At 36.9% G+C, this 12,860-nt stretch overlaps 1 protein-coding gene across 1 annotated transcript in view; it reads right to left on the reverse strand.

Moving 5' to 3' along the window:
- SNTG2 (syntrophin gamma 2) overlaps positions 1–12,860 on the reverse strand; it is a 170,384-nt gene that overhangs the window by 36,938 nt on the left and 120,586 nt on the right. The window contains exon 12 of the mRNA XM_088150145.1: positions 7,890–8,006. Coding sequence (XP_088006271.1) covers positions 7,890–8,006 — 117 coding nt within the window. The remainder of the gene's footprint in view (positions 1–7,889; positions 8,007–12,860) is intronic.

The following is a 12,860-nucleotide window of genomic DNA, read 5'->3' on the forward strand; positions in this document are numbered from 1 at the left end:
ACTTCGGGGTTGGTTGGTTGGTTATTTATTTATTTATTTAATTTATATGCCGCCCATCTCCCCCAGAGGGATTATAACTTAGAATCCCATTTATTTATTTATTTAATTATTCAATTAATTAATTAATTGATTGGTTTATATGCTGCCCATCTCCCCCAGAGGGATTATAACTTCGAATCCCACAATACTTCAGCTGGGAGAGAGAGAGAGAGAAAAAAGAGGAACTGACTACTATTCCAATTCTTTTTAAATTGTTTTTATTATTTATCATCTTCAAGCAACTAACAACATCGGAAGAATTTCATAGTGGTGTCTTCTATTTGCCTTTCCTATAAAACCTATAGGCCCAATGAAAGTATGAACTTCTTTTTGAACCTGAGATGTTCTTAATCATGGTCTAGTGCTGTTTGGAGCTTCTGCAGTGACACATCTTTTTCACTTTTTTCTGCCAATTATAATGTAGCAGGAAATATATATAACAGGGATTTTGAGACTAGTAGAAACACAGACTATTATGTAAAACTCTGCATTGGATATGTTTCTGCATAACTGGTGATAAACCTATCTTTTTTAAGTCACAAAGTATCTATGCTTTTAATCAAAATAAACACTGCCAAAAAACCCCAACCCTTCTTTATAAATTTCTCTCCTGCTGATGTGTGCTCCTCGAGCCTTATTTTTATGCCTCAAGAAAAATAAAACCTTTAAAATCTAAGTATGCCAAACTAAATATCACAGTTGTTTATGGGCCAGAAATTCATTTTGAAGCAACAGCATAAATGATTTAAATTTATTTGATAGGAAAAAAAAAATCCCAAAATATTTTAAGTAGCAGTAATAACGTATTAATTTAAGAAGACAAATATTCAAGAAATGAATTTAAACACTGGATTGGGGGGGGGGGAAGCATTATATTGTATTTTTAAAACATATTTATTTTCTAACTTCCAGTGTATGTAGTTAGTCAACAGGAGGTATAGAAAACAGTAGAGGGTGAATTTTGATGTGGGTATTGAGGAGTTCAAGGGATTGGCAGATCTGCCTGTTTCCAGTTCACATCACTATTGCTAATATTTGTTTACACATTTCTTCCATACCCTCTTCTGAATAAATCTTCATTCATACAGACACGTGCATCACTGGAATCCTCTGGTATTTCAATATGTAAACAGACAGCACTGAAAAGTACTGTGTTTGAGTTGATACGACATAATATTGTGTTAGGTGGGAGATGGCTTATTTGCATATGCTGCATTCCTCAGTGTCACTGAAGTCATGTTTGACTTGCTTATTGCTGCTTTTGCTTCTTTTTGATTGACAGTTGCAGATGTCTGCTTAGATATATTTTATTATACTTATATTTTAAGTTATTGTAGTTACAACAGCCTTATTAGTTAGTAGTAGGTTATGTATTTCTGATCATAAAACAAAACTGCTTTAGGAATTCTATTACCAATTCATGTTAATGCTTGCTCAGGAAATAGAAGAAACATATAATAGAAACTTGACAGTACAATCATTTATATCCGCTAAAAAATAAATATGCAAGGTTTGATAGAGTGTAGAAGTAAACTGCTTATTTTAATCATTTTTCTTTTCTTGGTTTAAAACACTGATTATAATTCACTAGTAGGTCAAGCTACTCTGAGACAATCTAATATAGCTGCAATACCAGGAGAAGATCATTGCAATGCTTGCAAAATGTGGATATATTTCTAAAGCATTTGAAAAATTCCAGTCAACACTTGTTCTGTCAGCTTTCAGGATTGGGCCTCAAAGTTTTGGCCTTGATGATATTTTCAATGTCTGTATAGATTGCCAATGACAGAGAAATAATTATGAATTCAGAAAGCTATAGAAGGTGTAATTGTGCTCAAGAGGTCAAAATCTTTCTATTGCTGATGTAGCTATGTTGGTTTTACACTAGGAGTGAGATATAAGGGTGAATTTATTTTTTCAGTGGCTTTAGTAACTATTGATAAATGGGTGCCTTTGTTTAGTGAACCAAAATATATTGGATATTTAAAGGTTATGACAGACTATTTTCTCTTAATAGTTTACTCTTTAAAATGTTGACTAACTAGTTGTCCTATCTGCCCTATGACATAAATTCTGCAAAGTGAACTTATTTACAAGTATGCTCCCACAAAGACAGTTATATGTAGTCCTACCACCCAGCATTATATTCACTGATGATGTAAAATAAGAATTCTGGAAAAAAAATCCAATATTTAATTTCTCATCTTTACTCTTTACTGAATGTTGTACTAGGATTCTTACTAGCATCCAATGGGAAGCATGTAATGGGCAGTTGTGGCTAGGAGGGCCTTTGCATAGCTTCATGTTGTGCACCAGTTGCGCCCATTCCTCGATCAGAGGGACCTAATCACTGTCACTCATGCCTTGGTCACCTCCCGTTTGGATTTCTGTAATGTGCTCTACATGGGGCTGCCCTTGAAGAGTATCTGGAAGCTTCGACTGGTGCAAAATGCAGCAGCGCAGGCAGTTATGTGTGCCCCTAGAGTGGTACATGTTACACCTCTGTTTCGTAAGCTGCACTGGTTGCCAGTTTGCATCTGGGTCCAATTCAAGGTGCTGGTTTTTACCTTTAAAGCCCTTCATGGCATGGGGCCGGGTTACCTGAGGGACTGCCTCTCCCTGATTACATCTGCCTGCCCCATCAGGTCTGGCAGAGAAGGCATGGTGTGGGTCTCATCTGTCAGGGAATTACATTTGGCGGGTCCCAGGAAGTGGGCCTTCTCTGCTGTGGTACCCGCCTTGTGGAATCTTCTCCCCCCGGAAGTGAGATTAGCTCCATCCCTCTTAACATTCTGTAAGTCCCTTGAGACGTGGCTATGTGATTAGGCCTGGGGCTCCCAGGGGACTGGGGAGATTTTACGATGGCTCCCTTATTAATTTTATCCCCTCCTGTTTTGTGTGTTTTTACTCTTTTTTATATGTAGTTGTTTTTATGTATTTATTTTTTTAATTGTTGTACACCACCCAGAGATACTTTGTGTGAGATGGACAGCTATATAAATATGATAGATAGATAGATAGATAGATAGATAGATAGATAGATAGATAGATAGATAGATAGATAGATAGATAGATGTAAGAGCTTCAGCTGCCACACAAGAAAAGCTTTCTCAGTCACAAGTATATAGCAGAAAAGCACAGGGACTTAGCAGCCTAAAATGCTGATTCATATGTTTGACTGCTCTGATATGAAGTTGTACCTAAAAGAAAGACTGCAAAGTTATGATCAATATATAGAAAAACAGTCGTTCTCTTCAATGAGCTGGAGCCAGTGCCTTAGACTAAAATCCATACTGTAAGAGCATCTAGGTTTTCTCTTCATGCTTTCATCCTGCCAAAAAGATTATTAAAGCTCATAATTTAGGTCTCTTCTTAAGTTTCATAGAACCCCCCCCCCTTCCCTATTATAGATTGGAAGACTCTGTTTGCAGGATAACTGGAATTATAATGCCTTGAACAGCACATTTTTTTCTCCTATCTTTTAATTAGTTATCAGTATATCAGAGGATCTTGTCTGATGTCTGCAAAACAGCAAGTGTGGAGTCCTTGGTGTTCTCTGATCTTGGTTGTTTGCTTGCAGATATATCATTACCTGGCTAGGTAACATCATCAGTGTGAGTGTGAGGTTTGCTCCCTGTTTATTCATGTAGTCCTTGGGTTAACAATGCCCAGTTTATGGATGACTCATAATTAAGAATGGAGCCTACTGCAGCAAAATTTGAGTTAAATACACAATGTTTCAAGTTAAATACCCAATACTACTTAGATAGTATTATACAATAATACTGTTCTGACTTACATAGAAATCTGAATTAAGGACAGACCTTGGAAATGGAACTCGTTCTTAAACTGGGTACTACCTGTATATAGTAGCTTGCCATGCCAGTATTGGTGTGGGGAGAAAACAACCAACACAAGCTATGAAAAGGATGACACTGCCATTCATCAGAAACATCTCAGAAACAACAACAGATTATTACAACTACATGGCATCACCATAGCACAAACTAAACAAACTAAGCCTCTCCAAAACATCTTAAGTAAATCAAAAGACCCAGTAGCCCAAGAAGAAAAAACAGGAGTCATCTACAATATACAGTGTAAGGACTGTAACAACCACTATGTAGGACAGACAGACAGAAGACTAGCAGAGGACATCCATGAACACCAACTAGCAGTCAGAAGACATGATGAAAACTCCTTAATCTCACAACACATGGACAGACTCAATCATAGTTTCAACTGGGAAACTGTGAGCATCCTAGACCAAGCTAAATCCAAAAACACTAGGGAATTCTTGGAAGCTTGGCACTCAGACACATCAACCATCAATAGACACATAGAGATAAACCACATGCATACATCATTCAGAAGAGACAATAAGAAAGCTGAGAACAGAAACAAAAAGACCAGAACATATCCTCTCCAGCTGCACCAGATGAGCAAGGATTAATACCAGACAATCAAGCAGAAAACAAAACTCTAATCAAGTAACTACCAAGGAGACAAACAATCAAGCAGACAAACAATCAAGCAGAAGACAATACCCTAATCAAGGAACTACCAAGGAGAAAACCACAACCCTACCAACAATGGCAGGACAAGCTACTGTGTATAAACAGGCAGTAAACCCCACACTCTCTAGCACTGATGATGTTACCTAGTCGGATAATGAAATTTCTGCAAGCAAACAACCAAGCTCAGAGAGTACCAAGGACTCCACAGTTCAACCCTGAGCTACATATATTCTCTTCTATTGAAACATAGCAAGTGTTTGGTGAAGATAAATTGTGAAATTTATTTGAAAATGTATGTATAAAAATTCCACTGGCTAAATCTTCCTAATGAGGCTATAGAAATATACTGTTGGAATGGACCTGATAATTTCAATGTACAAGTAGGAAATTTCATTTTTAAATGTTAAAAAAAGAACACCTAGCTCCCTCTATGTTCCTTTCAGTTCCTAGTACTTGAGTAAAAATATTATCTAAGATGCTGTACTCTCTGAATCCCAGTTTTCTCCTTGTAGGTATGTTATCTGGGGGAGGGGGGCATTAAAAATATGGACTTCTTCATTTGCTGCCCAAAATACTAGAGTACATTCTGAATGACAATTTTTGTAAAATAATAATATGCGGCAGTAGTAATAGTGGTTAAGAGTTTTAGTAGCCTCATATATTTTCAAAGGTGAATTTAGGCTTTTTGTTTGTTTGTTTGTTTGCTTTTCTGGAAAAAAATGTACGCTAGGTTCCTGTTCGTTTTCATTCTGCCGTAGGACAGGATGGAAAAACTCAAATCCATCCCCAGCAAGATCAATGGCAAAAATTGTTCACATTCTTGGTGTCTCTGCTTAACAGCTACATGAATTATAGGCACCAGAAGAAAATGTCTTTTTAAAATTCAGGATGTGGTGTGGCTTTCTTTGTTGCTTTTCTTACAACTGTTGCTTATCTTAGTCTTTAAATGGTTTTGCTACTTTGCATTTTGAATAATGACCCAATTACAACATTTAGTAGGTTAAAAATTATTTATACAAACTCGTGCATTAATAAATAAAGTGTTTTAGAAATATATTTTGTACCTTATCGCTGCATTAACAAAGTTGAAGCCTGCAAACCTGTGCACACTTTCTGAGGGATAAATCCCATTAATTTCAATGAAATTTCTTCTTATTAGACATACATAACAAGGTTCCTCAACCAGCCATCTTAAAGTTGCTGAGGTTGTGGAACCCTGATATATAGCATTCTGATGTAAGTAAAATGCACTTCTAACCCAATTATAGTCTACATGGAGCATGTATCTTTATCATGCGGTTAAGATATTCTTGTGTTCCCTACAGTAAAAGTAAAAATGGCCTCCGATAGAGTTCAACTCCTGATAATTACGTCGTGCAGTGTTCCTTGCCACCATATGAAGGTGATTTGCAGTTGCTTTCTTCCAGTTAGCTGGTTTGCTTTTTTATTTTTTTTAACTACCCAGTCTAGCTCATAGTCTTGGAATTCCCAAACTGCCTCCATTCCAGGTATTAAATGGGCTGACCCTGCTTAGCTTCAGAGATGAGACAACAAAGGCTTGGTGCTGCTGCCACCTGCTGGTCATTCGTCACACTGCAGGGTCAATGGGTACTATAGGGAACACCCTTTTCTAAATTGTGAAAGAACCTGTCATCCCACTTCATTTAACATCCAACTTTATTTTATGCTTTTTATTTAAGAGCATAAAAAAGATAGCAAACAACTCCTGCTAGTTACAAAAAAATAAACGTTTTGTAACTTGAAACGAGATGTGTTTTTTCTTCCAAAAAGTTGCTTTCCTACCTGCTCACCTATATCTCAAAATGTTTAAATATATTCTGAGTGCAAAATATTATTCTAATTTTGCTTGGATATAATGTAAATCAATATAACAAATGAAAAAAAAGTCACATTTGGTCAGCAGTAATAATATTCCCATCCTCATATTATTTATTTTCCTTATTTTTTTCTAGGCACGGGCTGATAAGGTTCTAGCTCTCATAATTTTCAATATACTTTTGGACATTTTCAGAAAAATATTATAGAGTTTAAGTGGTTTGTAGGACTGTACAAAGTCAAGCTCTGTAACATGTGGGTGGACATGCAAAGCAACCTCTTTGAATTGTTAAAGCAGCTTTGTAATTTTACCTTGTGTGGCTCTTTTAGAGTCCAGCCCTAGTATGCAGTGACAGCATACTGAATACCCACCTACTTCTCAATATATACTGTACCTAGCTTTTCCTTAGGTTTTCATCATGTTTTTAACCAGAGTGTCTGTAACTTTTCCACAAATATACTGCCATTACCACACACTCTGTTTTTCATCCTCAGAGATTCAAAGCATCAACTATTTAGTTAAGGATAAACTATATATATATTTATGTAAAATAATAGATTAAATTTATTTTTATCAACCACTGGTTTGCACAATTTGCTTATTTATCTTATTGAAACAGAATGTTGATTTCTTAAGCGTGGGAGTTAGACTTCTTTTGATGTTTATATAACAATTTTGCTCTCTGAATGATGGTGAAAGGGAGACAAATGCATTGATAAAACACAGAATTGCCTAACATTCATATTAATGAATTTTTCTATCTAATATTTCCCTACACATTTATTAGGCAAAACAATAAATATCATGAGATAGAGCTATTCTAGCTCACCATCTTCCTTATTTGCCATTTTAGCTTGTCTTTCTCTTCTTTAAACCAGGGCTGACAAACTTTCATTGTCATTAGCACTTCATACCTTTGGGGTGGGGGGCGAGGGACAGTGGGCAGGGCAGTGATGTAAATGAGTCAGTGATTTTGGGGGGGGGCTTTTTTCTGGTGAGAGTCATGAGTATGTTTTTCTTCGGGAAATTGTATTAAGCCTTTTTTTCAGACTTATACCATAATTTTCATGAATCTCATACATCAAATGATCTCCTTGCAGATACTTGAGTTGTGACCCTTAAATGCAATGCAGTTGATGGGGAAAAGGTAAGAAAACCTACTGTTCATTCAAATGTTTTCTGAATTCAAAGCTGGCATATCGCCTCAAATTCCAGTATAATGGAATTAGCTGGTGACACTTTAGGTCTGAGGATCTAGCCACGAGAGCTTCAAACTGAGCTGCAAAATAAAAAAATATTCTATACAATCATCCAGTCCTCATAGATCTCAATGTTTTATGCATGAGGAGGAAAGATGAAAGGTGTCTGAAAGAGTTATTGTGAACTTTCTTTTGTAAATTCCAGTTTGCTTCATTATCCAATGGAAAGTGAAGGGGCACCTTCTAGCTGTCAAAAATAATATCAATTATAGTCACACTTAAAAAATAGCTGCTTACCGGTGGTGTGCTGAAAATATAGAATGATGAACCCTTCAGTGCCAGGAACTTGAATGTATATAGTTGTGGGGAATCTTCTCCCTGGAGCCTCTCATTCACCCACCCCATATGTATCACCTTCAGTGGATAAAAATGTTTACAAATTAATTTCAATTTATTATGCCAGGAATAAAATATAACCATAATTCCTGTGGAGAATCTAGTTAATACATTTTTCATGCATAGATCTATATGTGTTGTCCATAAATTCAGATTGTTTACCCTACAGCCAGCACCTTAAAGTTATTGTAGTAATTACAGCACAGAAATTGCAGAGTGTGCATTAATAGCACCTATTTTAAGGAATGTGCCCTTACAGTTCCCTGTAATTATGGGAAACTGAGCAACATAGAACAGCAAGATAGATTTGGGGGCACAAATATATGTTATAGTTACCGTATATGAGAGGCCAAGATGAAGTACGTGTGTTGCACGTACAGAGCATACATTCTATAGTGAGGGACCTAGTTTTATTATTTCTTTAATTAAGAATATTCAGTGTTCTTAATTAAAGAATCTTAAAGATTTCCGCCCAAGATTCTACAAATCAGCTGTCCACCAAAAACCATGGTACTATCAGAACTGGGTAGACAAGACCCACCAAAGTTTTGAAAGAGGTATACCGATTTATTTATTTATTTTTTAAGTTTGTCACCACCCGTCTCACTGCAGAGTGACTCTGGGCAGTTTACAGCAAAAAAGAATAAATATTAATTAAAATAGAATAATTAATTAACAGTACATTATGAAAGGTTCTTATATGAATAACAATATCGTCCTAGAGCACTCAAGTCTTCGGAGGGACTCAGCTGAACCCAGGTTTTTTCCCTTCACACTACACTCATTTGCTGTATCCAGTTCTCAGAGGGGCCATCCGCTGGGTAAAGATTCTGTTAGAAACATGAAACCCATTTTTGTGTAATGCATTTACAGCTGTGCCTAGCCTTCTTTCTGTATTGCTTCTGTTTCTCACTTATGTGATAAAGTAAAATCTGACAGAATAAAGAGCACAGATACCTATTCTGGATTTTTGTGCTTTTGGGTCTCCTACAGATCACCAAAGCCAGAGAAAGGCTTATGCTGAAACAGAAATGACTTTCTGAGGACTTGCAGCTGCAGTGTTAGTGAAAATGTACCAGAGATATATAATTGTCACTAAAGTACATTTATGTAAGCCTATTAAAGGACTCTCAAATCCCAGCTCTTCCCATACTTGTCCTGTGAATGCTAAAGGATCAGAGCAAGTTTCTCCTGGATTTCTGGGGAAAGGTATAATTCACAGAGACTCCCACTTCCTTGAATATAATTCATTTCTGGCCTCTAGATGTCATGTATCTTAGGCTAGTGAAGTGAAAGATGTTCAACAATCAGTCAATGGGTCACTGATCCTAGAAGGTGGCTAAATCAATATACATGAGAAGACTATGCCCACTTTGTTAGGCTTCCATAAACGGGACTCTGCCCAAATGATAGGTAAAATGGAGAAGTTCTCATTTGTGTTCAGAAGTTCAACTGTTGAAGGTTCAGTATAATTCTGAAATTCTGAACCTCTATAATTCTCACACATCTTCCTAGGAATAGTAAAATACCTAGAAAAGAAGGAGTGCAATCCCCAGGAGGAATGCTCTCAACTACTCTTTTTTGTAGAAGGAGGTAGACTTCCTGGCATAACCTTAGAGATACTGTAGAAACTACTGGACAGTTTGGAATGTGGTTCATCCAGAAATCAATCTGCAAACTCTGGGAACAATTACTAGAACCTAAAAACCATTTATTATGGAAGCACTTGTACCTGAAAAAATGGATCAAGTTTTACCTGAATGGCTGAAATGAAGGTTTATCAAGGTCCAAGATGCTCCTTGGAACCTCAAGTCTGGCATATATATTTTTGCTGTACTACTACAGTAGATGTTGAGGTGGTGCTAATGTCCAGAGACGAAAATGTCTTTTTTTGTTTGAAAGTCTGGTGGCTTTGGTCAAGATAGCACTATAGACCATAGTGAGAAAAGACAAAGTAGGGTTGCTGTACTCCTTACTTGCATATAGCAGGCTATCCTCCTTGCAGTCTGGACTGGAAACAGTTAATCCAAGGAACAAGAATCCAAGAAATCTAGTTAATAGTATTTATTAGAAGGAAGGTAAAGGTTGTAACGTGAGACTTTGAGCAAGATCTCTACTTTCAGCTACCTGTATACAATTAGGGCAGAAAATTTCCCTTTGCTTTTCTTCAACTTTTTCTTTGTAGAGGGCTGGACACCTGCCCCACTTGGGAAGGAGAGGCAGTTTGCATCTATCACATTTTGATAACTTTTTAAACTTTTATCAGGATGAGAAGTATCCTCTCCCTGTGTCACTAAAAAAGCCAGAACTGCTCTTCTTTCTTCCTCTCTCCAAGTAGACAAAGAATGTCACCCTGCCACTCAACCCACTCTCTGAGTCAGAAGATAAATAAATATTTCCTCCTGAGAAGTCTTAGGTGAATGGGCTTGGACACATCAGCATTCTGGACACCAATTCATTCAAATCTTGATCTATCCCCCTAACGCCCAGTAGTGAGTAGGCAGTGGGAAAATCTTTATGTCAGCTTGAGGATCAGGGGAAGACAGAGAAACTGCCCAATCCAGGCTTTAGGTAAGCTTTCTTTCTTTCTTTCTTTGGTTCAGACATTTGTTTGTCCCCAAATCTCCCTTTTGACTTCAATGTTTATGCCTGAAGAGCAGCTGCTAAGGAAGATGTAGCATTTCAGTGAAATCTACCTTGAAGTCCCTATTTCCATATTATACCTAGCAACTTATATTATTTCCAGGATTTCTTAATTACATTGCATTGTAATCAATGATTCCACACACCAGTCCCATCTTCCAGACTATTTACATAAACTGTGACATCTACAATTTGTGTGCCCATATCCTAAAACTGAAGATGGCTGTTCAGATGAGTCTTCTGAAGATTTGTCTTGCAGTAAAGAACTATCATGGTTACATTAGTATCTATTATATCTAATGCATGTTATTGATCAAATAGAGCTTTTGATGATCTCCAATGAAAAGTTATCTGACTGAAAACTGAATTCATTTCTAAAATTAAAACTAAAAACTAATATATATATATATATATATATATATATATATATATATATATATATAATAATCAAATATTTGATCTCATTTTTATATATATATATAAAAATAAAAATAAAAATGAGATCAAATATTTGTTAATCTGATACTTGATTAACAATGTGCTTGGGAGAAGAAGTATTGAACATAAATATTCTGAGATTTTGGTAATTTCTTGCAATAGTAGCTATGCCTTCATTTGGAAGTTATCCAAACCACTGGTTTAACATGCTTGCCACCAATCCTTGAAGCAGCATAAAAGTACTCCAGTGTAATTTGTCTTGCCGCATATGTAGTCTCTATTCTCCCTCAGAGTGTGCTGTCCTGAGAGTTTACTACTGGGCAAACTGAGATTTAGCAACTGATGGACTTCCTGCTAGTTGTAAAAATATTCACCAATTGTTCTCCCTAATGTGAACTGAGGCAGGTGAGTTTTGACAAGTTTAGCCACCTGTCAAAACCTGAACTACAGGTTTGATGGCAGCTTTCTGTCTCTCCTGCTTTATTAGGAAGCTCCCACTCATGAGCAGTAGCAGGGTGGGTTGAGACTTCTTGGTATGTTAGAAAGAAAAGACTCTTTTAGTTTATGAGGAAACCCATCCCATTCCATCACTAATCACTGATTATCACTCTCTTTTGGTATAGCACTCCTTGTCACCAGCTTATCTTTCTCATATTTCTTGCTCTAATGCTCATTCTACACCTGTCTTCTAATTTATCTGTTTCTTGTACCCTCCCTCCCTCTCTTTTACTCTCCCACTTGCATTTGCTTACTTGACTTTCTCCTTCTTGCCTGCCTATCCTTATGCTTTCTCTTGCTTTTTCCTCTCTATCTAATGACAGCTAATAGATGCTGGAGGATGGACTCACTACTTCTGCCAGTTCTGTTGCTGTTCAAGTTGTATGTCACGATAATTTTTACACACAATCAACATTTTCCCATGAGATCACTAGACATATATAGGTCAGGAACCCAAGCAATGGCTAAGTGGCATTACTACCCAGCCAAGATGGCCACTGAGGGAAATCAAAGGGGGGCTGTACCTGCAGCAGCCAAAAGAGGTGAACAAGAGTTGGCAGATCCCAGCACCTGCCTCATCATTGCCACAGTTGCCACTGAAGCATCACTCAGGAGAAGATGGAAAGATCAGATTTGATCTTTTGAATAAGATAAATACAAAGTTAAGTGGAGATAAAAGGAAGGCTGCATCTTGAGGTGTCCCTCAAGAACCGTGAAACAGCTAATGTTTGGGGGATGAGTGGGTGTAACCTATAATGCTGAACCAGAATCCCATAAATATACAGGAGGGTTCTTCCAGAGGATATCAGAATTCTCAGAATCACTTTCTCTTACTATCATTGATAGTATGAGAATGAATGAATGAATACACACACACACACACACACACACACACAGTGTTTTTCCTGAGGATATCAGAGTTCTCAAAACCACCTTCCCTTACTGTCACTGATGCTATAAGAACAACAATAGGTTTTCTGAGTTTGGAGATTTTTTTGGAAGACTTTCCTTATTTCCACATCTTTGTTTCCACCTTTGATATCTTTATAGATGTCATAGTAATGATGTTTCTTGTCTCTTCTCTTCAAAAATGTTTTTCTCCTTAATATTTCCAATCACAAGCAGCACATCTTGTTTGCATGTTCTGTCAATTTAAAACTGATGACCATGAAACTCATCAACCTCCTCTTCTTCCACATCAGAGCTTGAAGCCTAAACTTTGATAATTGCCATATTAAAGGGATGTCCATGAGATCTTATTGATACTATTTGGTCACTGACTGCTATAGCCTT

This window comes from Python bivittatus, unplaced genomic scaffold, assembly GCF_059951505.1.
Source record: "Python bivittatus isolate LINGU-HERP-01145 unplaced genomic scaffold, Pbiv_v1 ctg000020_np1212, whole genome shotgun sequence".
NCBI lineage: Eukaryota > Metazoa > Chordata > Lepidosauria > Squamata > Pythonidae > Python > Python bivittatus.